The 13,027-nt window shown below is 41.6% G+C and overlaps 1 protein-coding gene across 1 annotated transcript in view; it reads left to right on the forward strand.

The window, feature by feature from the left end:
* MTAP (methylthioadenosine phosphorylase) overlaps positions 1-13,027 on the forward strand; it is a 46,730-nt gene that overhangs the window by 12,257 nt on the left and 21,446 nt on the right. The window contains exons 2-4 of the mRNA XM_005887856.3: positions 3,035-3,121; positions 4,274-4,332; positions 7,915-8,082. Coding sequence (XP_005887918.1) covers positions 3,035-3,121; positions 4,274-4,332; positions 7,915-8,082 — 314 coding nt within the window. The remainder of the gene's footprint in view (positions 1-3,034; positions 3,122-4,273; positions 4,333-7,914; positions 8,083-13,027) is intronic.

Consider the following 13,027-nt stretch of genomic DNA (forward strand, 5'->3'; position numbering starts at 1 on the left):
GTTGAAGGCAGGAGAAGGGGACGACAGAGGATGAGATGGTTGGATGGCATCAGTGACTTGATGAACATGAGTTTGAGTAAGCTCCGGGAGTTGGTGACGGACAGGGAAGCCTGGCATGCTGCAGTCCATGGGGTCGCAAATAGTTGGACAGGACATGACTGAACTGAACTGAACTGGGAATGATAGAATTATGCCACTGGTGCTTAGGAGTTTCATCCCTTAGTTGTACTTTACCGTGGAACCAACAGGTGGCGACTTTGCCACATCTTTTCACTGCTGGCCTCCATAGGCAGCAAGAAAAAGGTGAGTGATTCAGTTCCCTGGTTTGGCTCAGTTGCTACACTTGTTCTGTATCCCTTATAAGATAATGGGTTTTCATAAACCACTGAAGCCATTTTGACTGGACAGGCTCTCCTGCGGATAATTCTAGTACTAAAGACCATATCCTGGCCTTTCTGAGTTGTAACAGCTCTTGTTTTCACATCCAATACTAAATAAATGAAATTAAAAGATGTTTGCTCCTTGGAAGGAAAGCTACGACCAACCTAGACAGTGTATTAAAAAGCAAAGATATCACTTTGCCAACAAAGGTCTCTATAGTCAAAGCTATAGCTTTTCCAGTAGTCATGTACAGATATGACAGTCCATAAAAGACTAAGCTTCGAAGAATTGATGCTTTCAAATTATGCTGGAGAAGACTTGAAAGTCCCTTAGACTGAAAGGATATCAAACCAGTCAATCCTAAAGGAAATCAACACTAAATATTCACTGGAAGGACTGATGCTGACGCTCCAATACTTTGGCCATCTGATGCAAAGAGCCAACTTGTTGGAAAACACCTTGATGCTGGGAAAGATTGAGGGCAGGAGGAGAAAGGGGTGGCAGAGGATGAGACGGTTGGATGGCATCATCAAGTCAATGGGCATGAATTTGAGCAAATTCCAGGAGACAGTGGAGGACAGAGGAGCCTGGTATGCTGTAGTTCATGGTGTTGCAAATATTTGGACACAGCTTTGCAATCGAACAGCAACTAAATCTTGCCCACTGGGGCTGAGTTAATAGCTACCTAGTGCATGGTCACTATGCAGCCAGAGTGGTATGGGCTGAAGCTTAGGGCAGCTGAGGGTGAGCTCCAGGGCACTGAACTTGAGCAAGACCCCAACTGGCATTTCTTATTCACTGCTGTGGTCCTGGGCTAGCTTGCCTAAACAGAGAGTGGTTTCACAGCCAAGTTAGGTTTGTTTTGTATGTACGAGTGAGTCCACTGTTAAATCCAGAATGGGAGATGTCTTGACCCGAGGAAACAGTCAAGTCAAAGTGGTAGTATTTTTTTAAAAATTAAAAAGAAACAAAAAAAAAAAAAGCACCCAAAGTTTGCATCCGTAGTAGAATCCCCAAAAGTAGGCTGAGAGTGATTTCAGAGTCATCAACTGAATTTGGCGGTCTAGGTGATGACATGGGCTGAACAGTTCATTACATCCCCTACCCATCCCAGCTATGATCTGCAATGCTTTGGCAGTACATAAAATGATAAAATGGAGATGCCAACTGGAGGAAGGATTAGGATTTCATAAAACAGTGTGATTTTAAAATTTTCTACTGAACTAGAATGACTTAAACCCACTGACTTAAGTGAATGAACACTTCCATTGATTTGAAAGCTGCAATACTGTACTGGTTAGTCTTCACCTATGATTAACAAAGCAGAAAATGTTGAATTGCTATACAGTATTTAACCTGTTGTGGTTTCAACAATGTGCCACAAGGTGGCAGCAACCTCAAAAACTGGTTTAGCCACCTGATTGGGAATGCTTTCAAAGTGCTGTCATATAACCTGATTTTGTAAAAATTTTAAAGTTCTTTGTAAAAATCTTACTCAATTGTGCTTTTTCTTACCGTGCTGATGTCTTTTTCTAGGGACTAGAACTAGTAGGGTAAATGCTTTCCCACATATTAGTATAATTCAACTTGTGTAACCCTATCTGAAAATTATTTAGATATTCAGTTAATTCTTAACTTGGAAAATTTTTTTCTCAAGGAGCTACTTTCTTTCGTTGAATAGAAATTTTACTCAGGTGACAATAGATTTAAAGCTATTCATTGAAAAAAAAATGCTCAGGTGACTTTTCATTAGGTTTCTAGTCATGAGTCATCTCTGTAGCTTATTGCTGACAATTTAATATTTTTCCTTTAGGAAGTATCAGCCCAGGGAAGGCTTGCTAATGATTTTAGCTATTTAATTTTTAGTTTACAGTTAATCAGTTATCTTTGTAATTGTTTTTGTTCATGTGTCTTAATCATCAAATTAGATTAACTCTAGAGGGTAATGTCAGGTTTTTTTAATTCAAATTAATCCCTGAGGATAAGCACAATAAAGTTAATCTCTGGAAAATGTAATATAACACTTAAAATTAATTTAGGACTATGGCCTTCGAATTACTTTTATTTACATATGTATGAATGATAGTTGAATTTCATAAATATACATGAGGCTAAATTTAAATTTCTGTATTCCTCTGTGATCCCTTACAGCTCTGATTTTAGTGGCATAGGAAAGAAAATCTCTCATTTCTTTACAAGTGGGGTAATGAGAAATCCTTACCAAATGGAAATACCAACTATTTTCTATCCTAGTTGTCTTTTGAACATTTATTCCATTACTTATTCAATAAAGATAATAAAATTGGTTAGAAAGTACTTTCTCCAACCATATTTATTTATCTTTATGTTTGGTTTTATAACTTAAACTAAAGTACTTTTCTATGCTAATTTGTTATTCAGATAGTCAGTAAAAATGTGATTTAGTCCAAAAAGCTGACTCATGCTTTGGTTATTTCTCAAATACAGAAGGCTTTCGAATACTTGTTGAATAAATGACTGCTTTTCAGTAATGCTCAGATTTTTAAAAATAATTTAGGGCTTAGCAGGAATGGAGAAGAGCATATAAGTATGGATAAATGAATTTGCTTAAAATGATGAATTTGTTTCTACTGAAAAATGATCAAATGTGGTATCTTTTTATTGTCTCTTTTAGATTGGAATAATTGGTGGAACAGGCCTGGATGATCCAGAAATCTTAGAAGGAAGAACCGAAAAATATGTGGATACTCCATTTGGCAAGGTATCCATTTATGGAGACATACTAGCTTTTTTCTTTTTCCTTGCTAGCTTGATTTTTTTAAGTTACAAAAAAAAATTTTAATTGCTTTTGTCTTGGCAGCACAGGGCTGCCTGCCCCAGGCACAGAGGGGCCAGGAGTTCTGCCAACTGAGACGGTGTCCCTAAGGATGCCTTGTACTTGACTACCAAGAACATAGCTTTTAAATACGTACAAAAAATTTCTTAATTATATCCCTAGAAGCCAGATGCTCATTTCAAACACAGGAACTGTACCCTCTAGATCAATGCATTCAAATCAGCTTCTAATTTGGGGCCTGTTGGTCATGCCACAGTCTTTAACAAATGGGAGGAAATATCAAATGGTCTTTTCTTAGTAAACCCTGGCTCAAGGGGAGATTTTGGGGGGGACTGAGAACACAACTGCGGAACAGAATTGGAAGTAAAACATTCCTCCTTGTCTATTAAAAGGAGGCTGTTTAGTTTTCCCAGACCATGCGTCATCCAGCCAGGGGGAGGGTGTCTGTCTTCTCCTAATTCCATGAGGGTACTTCCAAACCTGTGGTTCCTCTGATCCTCCTGCAAAGATCCCTGCACCCGGCAGTCCCAACCCAAATCCCTCTTTTCTGCCAGGTCCTTAGATTTGATCTCTCATCCTCCCAAGTCCTGCTGTCAACTCGCTGACATGTTTTCTTCACCTCCTAGGTTCTCAGACCTTTATCTGAAACCTAGTTAACACAGTGAATGCTCCCAGTGCTGAGCTCATAAATTGCCTGAGAGTGGCCTCCTACTCCTTTTGCATTTCACTCTCACACACCTGTTCTTGAATCTGCCAAAAACCCTTGACACATCTGTGTATGATCAGTCTGGCATCAGAGTCCCCAGGGGTGCTTGCTACAAATAGATCTTACTAAAGGGTACCTACCCACGCACCCTTCTAAGTCTTACATGTCTCTGTGCTAGTAGAGAGGGCTCAGTAAGTACTGAGTGATTAAGTTGAACCATCAAATCTAGACTCTTTTATGTCTTTAAAATATATCTTCAGATCTCAAGTTTCTATGAATCCTGTAGGTGAGCAATTGAAAGGGCAGCTTTTTTTGGTTGCTCTATGTATTTTCAAATCACTGACTTGTAACCGTTTTTTCATTATGTGCAGCCTTCTGATGCCTTAGTTTTGGGGAAGATAAAGAATGTTGATTGCGTCCTCCTTGCAAGGTAAGGTATTTCAATCTTTTGAATGTTACTACTAAAGGACAGTTTAACTTAAATTCTGAAAAGAGTATTGGTGCAGGTATGAGTTTTTAATGTGTTGGTGGAGCCATAACATCTGAGTCCTCTTTATTGCTTATGGTTTGGGGGTAGGTTTTACTGACTTAGAAGATTAAAGATCTTGCCCATACACACTTAGGTTGGGAAAATGCTTAGAAGAATCTAATAACTGATGTGATGATTTGACTAAACTTGAAGCTCTGCTTTCAGTTCTAGCAGCAAGAAGCAATGTTTTCTTCTGTTCTTTTTTGTCTTTTATCAAGATCAAGAAAAACTGTTTTATTCGTGACCCTTTGTTTAATAATAGTTCTGGATCTTTGGGAGAGGGTTTCAGGTCCCTGAAGTTGAGTTCTCTATGGTGTCTATACCCTTGTTCCCTGGACAAGGCTCATGCGCTTCCGTAAAGAAAGGAACAAGTCATTTTTCACGGTTAGAAATTAGTGAGACTGCATATATTAGCTTTCTATTGCTGCATAACAAATGACCACAGATTTAGCAGCCTAAAACAGCATACATTATCCCACAGTTTCCAAGTAACCAGAGTGTGGCCACAGCTCATCTGTGTCTTCTTCAGGGTCACACAAGGTCACATGGGTATATTTAAGTGCTTGTTTTTATCCGGAGCTCTGGGTCCATGCTCAAGCTCACATAGTAATCGGCAGAACTAAGTTCCTCGGGGTTGAAGGACTGAGGCTGTCACTCCTAGAGGCTGTCCATGTTCCCTGCACTGTGGCCCTCCCCATGGCCATTTCAGGAGACAGTAACTTGCTTCTGCAAAGCCAATGAGAGGTCTCTGGTGCATGCTGGAAGGAGGGGCCTGATCATGGGAGTGACTTCCAGCTCCTGTGTGTCTGTGTTCTATTGGTTAGAAGCATCTCAGGTCCATCCACAGTCGAGAAGGAAGGAATTATTCAGAGCATGAAAATGAAGCCCACCCTAAGGTCTGTGCCACACTTGAAACAGAAGTGGCTTTGCTGAAACCAGTGAAACTAAACTTTAGTTTTAGATGGTCACACAGGGTTGGTTTCAGGCAACCTTGTTGTTAATCTGTGGTCATTGCTGGAGAAACACTTAATTTCTTCCAGACTTTTAAGAGAAAGTGGTTGGTGTTGTAGCCCCATGGTGAAGGTTTTATACTCCTACCAGCTGATCTGAAGTGTGTCGAATTGTGAACCACTCTGTGTAGTGGTTCATAACTCCTTTTGATGTTTGAACTTCTGTTGAAAATCTAATCAGAGATTTGGAGACCAGCCTTAGAAAAATGCATGTAGAGTAGTAGTCCACTCTCATTGGAGATTTCAGTTACCCATAGTCAGCTGTGGTCCAAAAATATTAAATGGAAAATCTAGAAAGAATTCATAAGTTTTCATTTCTGTGCCATCCTGCTCCATCTGCTTGGACCAGGAATCACTCTTTATCCAGCGTATCCACCTGTTGTAGGAAAAACCTGCATAGCAGCCACAGGGGGTCTTGTAATGCATTTCCTGTGGATAAGGAGGGGCGGCTGTACTTTCTGGGCATTCATGGACTTCCACCTACTGAGAGGCCATTTTTGACCTTGGGGTAAAAACCCTGATATGCTATGCTTATCTGCAGTTAACGTACAAATTATTTTGATAGTCTTAATTCTGTTGTTAGTGATCAGAAGAGATAAAGTTATTTCAAAATATAAATATGGAATGATATAAGAGATACTAACAACCCTGTGGTACTGGTTTTTATTATCTGTTTTAACAAATCCACCCCCCCTCCCACCACCAAAAAAATCGGGGCTGAGAGAGCTGAGTGACTTTGAGGTCACACAGCTAGTAAGTGACAGAGGTAGGATTTAAACCCAAGCAGTTTTACTTCAAAGCCCAAGCTTTAAATCATTATGGTACACAGTAAGATTTTTGTGTGTCAGTCACTTCCTTGAGAGGCTGCTTATTTCGTTATTATGTGTGAAGACCACTGGTCTCCTGAGACTTAGCCTTGTTATAGTCTAATATTACCCGTGATGTCTGTAGTTTTTCAAGCAGCTCGGGATAATTTTAACTCTGAAATACTGCTTGTAAATATACAAGGTGTGAGTTTTTAAAAAATAATTTTAGAAATTGGGTTCCCTTCACTGGCTGTTTCCTGGCACACTGGAAACACTGGGTGGGTGGCACTGGAAACACTGGCACACCCACACTGGGTGGGTGGGTGTGGGTGGATGTGAGAGAGAGAGAGTGGGGAAAGAATGTGTGTGTGAGTACTGTTTTTTGTCCAATGAATGAACTACTCATGGCAAGTCCAGTTCTAGGTACCAGCAGAGAATACAGATAAGGAGCTCACCCTCTCAGCACTGATGCTAGTGGGAAGATGGGTGTTGAGAAGGAAATATATAGTCTGAGTGGCCAGTAGGTGCCAGGAAGAAAAATAAGGTTACGGGTAGTGATGTGTTGTAGATGCCGTGGTCATGGAAAGCACGCCTCTGGGGAGGTGACGTGGGGGCCAAGCCTGAGCAGCCATGAGTACAGCTGAGCAGCCAGGCCAGCAAGGCCAAGCAGGCGGGGCAGGAGAAAGGCGAGGGCTGAAGCGGCCATTTGTGGGCTGGGCCCAGATGACCTGAGGGCCATGGTAAGGTGTTTGGATTTTGTGTGAAGTGTGACAGGAAATCATTAGTGGCTGTATGAAGTTTCCTGGGGCTGCCACAATAAGAAGCCACAGGCTGAGTGAAATGGGAATTTGTTCCTTACAGTTCTGGAGGCCAGAGGTCCGAGACCAAGGGATCATCAGGATTGGTTCCTTCTGAGGTTAGGAGGGAAGGCTCTATTCCAGGGCCCTCTCTTTGCTTGTAGAGGACTGTCTTCTCCAGGAATCTTCACATGTTCTTCTCTGTGTGTGTCTGTCCAGATTTCCTTTTATAAGAACACCATTTGTGTTGGATTAGGACCCACCCTAATGACCTCATTTTAACTTAATTACCTCATTAAACAGCCTGTCTCCAAATACAGTCTAAGAATTTGGAGGGGACATAATTCAGCCCATAACAGTGGTGGTGTGTGAGGTGACCCCTTCCTGGACCATACCTGCTGATGTCAAACAACTGGGAAATCTGGTATTTTAAATGTTTCAAAATTTAAATTTATTTGGGTGATCAGGCAGAAAAGAATAGATTAAACTGGAGTTTCTATTTCTGTGTGTTTCTTCATTGGCACCTCTTGTTTTCTGTGTTGTGGCTTAGGGGAGACCAGATGCCTCGGATTCTGGGGTATTGGTACCCCACAGGATAGATATGGCATGTCTTCCCGGGGAGTGAATTCTAAGTTAGCTGTTACCTACTCTCAATAGGAAAGTCAATATGGAGAGTAAAGTGAGTCCACACTTTAAAACCAGATAGTTTAAAGTTGGCCGGTAATTGCCTGACCTGTTTGCGTTCTTCCTCTGCCAAGGAAAGCACTTTGGTGAAAAGGGCTGGAAGGCACTGCTGGAAATGAGTTTTCTTTTCCAGGAGTGTGAAAATGCCCTGCTCACTCCTCTCCTGTGTCTACTCTCCTTCCTTAGGCATGGGAGGCAGCACACCATCATGCCTTCGAAAGTCAACTATCAGGCGAACATCTGGGCTCTGAAGGAGGAGGGCTGCACACATGTCATAGTGACCACAGCTTGCGGTTCCTTGAAGGAAGAGATTCAGCCTGGCGACATCATCATTATTGATCAGTTCATTGACAGGTGAGCAGTCACCTAAGATGCTTCGGGCTCCTGTAAGGTATTCCTAGCCCCGGGGGATAGTGTGGGGACCTGGGGGAGAGGTGGCACAGGCCTACAGAAACAAAACAGAATAATCCTCGTGAACTCTCAAGTTCCTAATTCCCAGCTTCAACATTTATCAGTTTGTAACTTTTAAAGATAAGAATTCTTTGAATAACAAATTACTTCGTGTTTCTTTAGAATTAGGTATCTAGGCAATATTTTTTTCCCTGTTGTCTCACAAACTTTTTTATAGTTGATTTGTTCAAATGAAGATCCAAAGAAGCCTGTTTTTCTGTTTTTTTGTCCTTTAGTCTTCCCCACATGCTAGATCTTACTGATTGCATCCTCAAGTGTCATTTAGTGTGTTCCTCTGTCCCATGCATTTACCTTCTAAAACAGTGCTTAATTCTGGAGGCCTGATCAGAACCAGGTTCGAATTCTTGGCAAGAATCTTTCTGTGTCATATCAGGAGGCATGTAATGTCTGGTTGTCTTTTTCTGATGTTAAGATCAATAGTTTGTTCATGAACTAGGGGATTTTTTTGTTACTGAATTGCACAAGGAATATATAATGTTCCTTTACTAAAATATTAAACGAGGATGGACTGCCAAGATCCTGGGCTTTGCATTTAGAAGTAGGAGAAGAAATGACGAGAGAGAGTGGATGGTCTCCTAGGGATCCCATCCACATACTGCCTTCACCTCCCATTCCTGGTGGGAGTAACCGCCTACTGGAATGCACTCGATGGAGATGGGTAACTGCACTCTGCTACTTGAGATGGGGAGAAGTACCACAGAGAATAAACCACCCGGTAGCTCCTATCGGAGTCCCCCACCCAGTCACCCAGACCGTCACCTCTGTCTGTCCTGCTCTTCCTGCTCGCTATACCCAATGCCTCTCCTACCGCATCTGTTACAGGAGGAGGAAAGTTTATTCAGTCCTATTCTGTGTCTTCTGTTTTCACGGATTTAAAATGATCCCTAGTCCATCAGGAACATTCTCAAATGTTTCCTGATGAAATGAAGCTCCTAGCTTGAACCAAATGCAACTGTTTGTTCTGTAAGTTAATGGCTGAATCCCAGCAGTTTCATGTGGTTCAGTGTGAGGACAGAGTAAAATCATTACCTGCCCCTTTGATTTTTTTCCAGTCATTTTTCTGCATCTGACACTACATGTTTTACAGTTTGCCCTCTAGAATGTAAACTGTGAAGGTTACAGACCCCATATCTCCTGTTTGCCACTTTATGCCCAACACCCACCACACTACCTGGCCTGTGGTTGTTCAGTCAGTAGTTCCTGAGTGAGTGCGTGAACATGATTGTTCGAAGGGAGAGGGAGGCTGGAGTCTGTGTTTAGGGGGTATCTTGATAAAAATCTCTATGGCTGTCAAAGACGAGTGTTTGCAGGTAATGACTTAAGAAAATGGGTGTAATGTGGTTTTTTAATAATGCAATACACAAAGCTCTAGAATGATGCGGATTTATAAAGTATTATATATGATACTGGAAAGAAAAGTTTGGCTTGGTTACTAAGCCTGGGATTAATTTGTTACTTAAGTGGTGTAACTATACACTGTTGTATTTCCCAGACCTTTTTCTCACGTAGTAAATGTAGGTGTTTCACATACTGGCTCCCATGAGAGCATTTGGGACACAAAGAGGATAGAAAGAGTGTTGCCATCAGACCTGGTTTCTTCCTGCCTTGGCACTTAGCTGTGTGACCTTAAAGTCTTCTGGTATCTGCTTCTGTGTACCATGTCCATTAACCTGCCTCCTTACTCTCGACTTGGAGAGTGCCTTTAATGGAATCTAGTTTGTGTTACCTGCCCATAAACACCTTTACTGTGAGTCTGGGCTGGAGTATGTCTACTAGTTAACATCACTTGGTAAAGACAGAAGAAAAGATCTGTTAAAAGGAAGAATCCCCTAAGAATCATTTAGAATGCAATCTCAAATTTTATATTGATTATATAACAGTAACACTTTTTATATATTAAGTTACATAAGATATAAAGCTAATTTTACCTATTTCTCTTATACTTTTTTAATGTGACTGCTAGAAAATTTTAAATTACATATGTGACTTGCATTATATTGCTCTTGGAGAGCATCTTGAAAGTATTACTGCTGCTGGCTGAGCTGTGTGGTTTCTATTAACCAGGCTTGAGAATGTCTTATAGGATAGGAGAATCAGAACTTTTTACCTTGTGGAAATGGCCTATATGTGTTTTACTGATAGTACTTTATTACTTTAACGGAGTAAATCCTGGTGTGTTGAGGCAGGCACCTCCACTTACTCCTGTCATCAGGGAGGAACAGTGAGCTGGAGGCTGTGCTGTTTGTAGACTGAGTGCCCACAGCTATAACCACAGCCTCAACATGTTGAGTAGAATTGCAACATCCTGCCAAGCTGCACAGTGGATTAGCGCTGTGGGGGCAGGAGCCCTGGACTAGAAGGATTCATCCTGGCTCTGTTTGGCCTCAGGCAGATCATTTTACTCATGTGGGCTTTGGTCCTCTCTTCGGAATTACAAGTTGAATTCTATCACCTAAGCTCCTTTTCCTTGGACGATCCATGGGTTCTTCTCCAGGGATTGATCTGGAAACACATATTTGCCTACTGCTATAACTTTGCCAGCACATCATCTAAGAAACAATGTCCTCGTCCTAAAGTGTCTTCAAAGGCTAGAAGGATTGTTTTAATCTCGGACATACACTCATGATAAAGAATCAAAAGGGAAGAGTGTGGCTATTCTTTTTTTAATAGATGACAGAACTGGAACCTCTTGCTTTCTCTGCCCTTGGTGCTTAGCATAGGGAAAAAAGACATCAACCTGGCCTCTCACCTATGCTGTGCATACCTTAGAGGTCATTAACATTTAAGAGTGACAGGCAGCTTTGATTTTTATGGTTGCTTTTTAAAATCATCAGATTTTTATAAGCTAAAAATGAAAAATATCCTTGAAAGGTATCTGACAGGCTGAAGGCTCTTTTAAGAAAATAAGATCATTCTCTTCTAAAAATCATTGGGATTGCTCATGCTACCTTCCAGCCTGTGAAAACTTGAAAGCCTGGGCATGAGAAAAGGGGAATCCTGGGTGTGGCTGACCTGGAGAAATCAGAACAACAGACAGGTGGGGAGAGGAGTGGTTGCAGTATTTTGGGGTGTGTCCTCTTAGTCCTTCTGTTTCTCAGACATGGAAGGAAATAACCTTTGCTAACGCGCAAAGTGAAAGTAATTATTCATTTGTGATTAGGGCTGCTGCATAAAGGAAAACGGACATGGATCTAGCACTTAAAGCTGAAAGAAGGAGTCCTTTTGTCATTTTCCCATGTCTGTTACACAGTGACAGGTTTCCCAGTGACTCTTCCCTCATCCTGGCTCACATGTGCAATATTCTTCACAAACCAAAAATAGTAACTCATTCCAGGGACCTGTAAGAGGCCCACCCACAGTAAATGTCCTCAGCGCCTTGGGCCTCCTGATGCACTGGTTTGGTTAATCCCTTTCTTCTGCCTGGTGGAGGCCTCCACTAACAGAGTCATGAGTCATTTGGCAATTCAGGATAAAACATGGTTAAGCATGGGGCTTGTTTTGCTTCTTGACCATCATTTAACAGTCCGTATGAACTGTGGACAGAATGTGGCTGACCTTTCATCTGTCTTAAGAGAAAGCTGTGAGGCTATTTCTACTTTAAAAGGATCTTATAAGCGACACGCTCCCAAGATTCATAATCTGGGGTACTTCTGTGGTACAAGTCTGTGCCTGAGCAGGGCACACCTGGTTCTCACAGTATCACTGCTGGGGAAGCAGGACTCTCTGAGCGAGGGAGAGAAAAGATTTCATAGAAAATCCTAGTCCATTCCCCTCCCCAGAATCTGGCTTTGCTCAGGAAACTGAGACAGCAGTCTAAGAGCTCAGCTACTCTCAGGTTTTCACTACGCTTTTCAAATTGTTTCTCTGTTGTGCTTTATACCTGCCTGCATCCTTATGGTCTGGTGCTCTCCCATGTCTATTTGCCACCACCCAGCAAGCAGTTTGGACAGTCAGCTGGCTTTGTTTGTTCATTGGTTCTGCTTCCCTCCCTTCCTGCTGATAGAAGTGCTCCCCTCCTTTGAGCCCAGCAGGATCAGTGATACTTGTTCTATGGAGCTGGGTCCTCCCTGCCTGAGGTTTGGTGATGGCTCCATATAAGACTAACCAAATTCTGAGATGAGACTTAGAAATTTAGAGGCATGACTATGCATTTACTTGGCTTTTGTTTCGTTTTTGCTTTTCAGCCTTGCAGGTAAAGACATAACCGTCCCTCACATCCTACCCCACTTTTAAAGCCTGACTTTAATGATACGTTATAAATGGAGTGTAGAGCTGATCTCTGATGAGATTTTTGCCATTACAGAGTAAGCAACACTGTTTCCCCACTAGCTGCTTTTTTCAAAGCATGAGGCATTTTGTTGTCTCTTCCTGTTTTCCTTCTGTTGCCCATCCCTGCCATTGTGGACCAGTTAGGTACTTCCACAAATTCATTTGTCTTTGGGGTGGGGGGTGAGCTGATTATATGGCCTTTCACTCCAAACTAGTAACTGTCCATGCCATGGAAGACGCACATGGGCAGGGGATTCTAGAAGTTTCCACAAATGACCTTTCTCCTCTTCACCATCAATCCTGATTATTATCATTGAAGGGAATTCAACTTACACATTTATTAAAGGAACAACTGGCTCTGAAGAGTGTTTGGAAAGATGCCCACATTATATTAGGTTTTAAAAAAATGCAAACTAGTTGGATCTCTTAAATTGCTTCTGTTTCTACCAGAAATATCTCAAGGTGAGGCTGGATAACATCCATAAGGGTAAGAATAAGATTGTCTTTTTAATAGTGGCCTCTTAAGGGGTGTTTTTTTGTTTGTTTTTTTAATAATGAG

Source organism: Bos mutus, chromosome 8 (assembly GCF_027580195.1).
Source record: "Bos mutus isolate GX-2022 chromosome 8, NWIPB_WYAK_1.1, whole genome shotgun sequence".
Lineage (NCBI taxonomy): Eukaryota > Metazoa > Chordata > Mammalia > Artiodactyla > Bovidae > Bos > Bos mutus.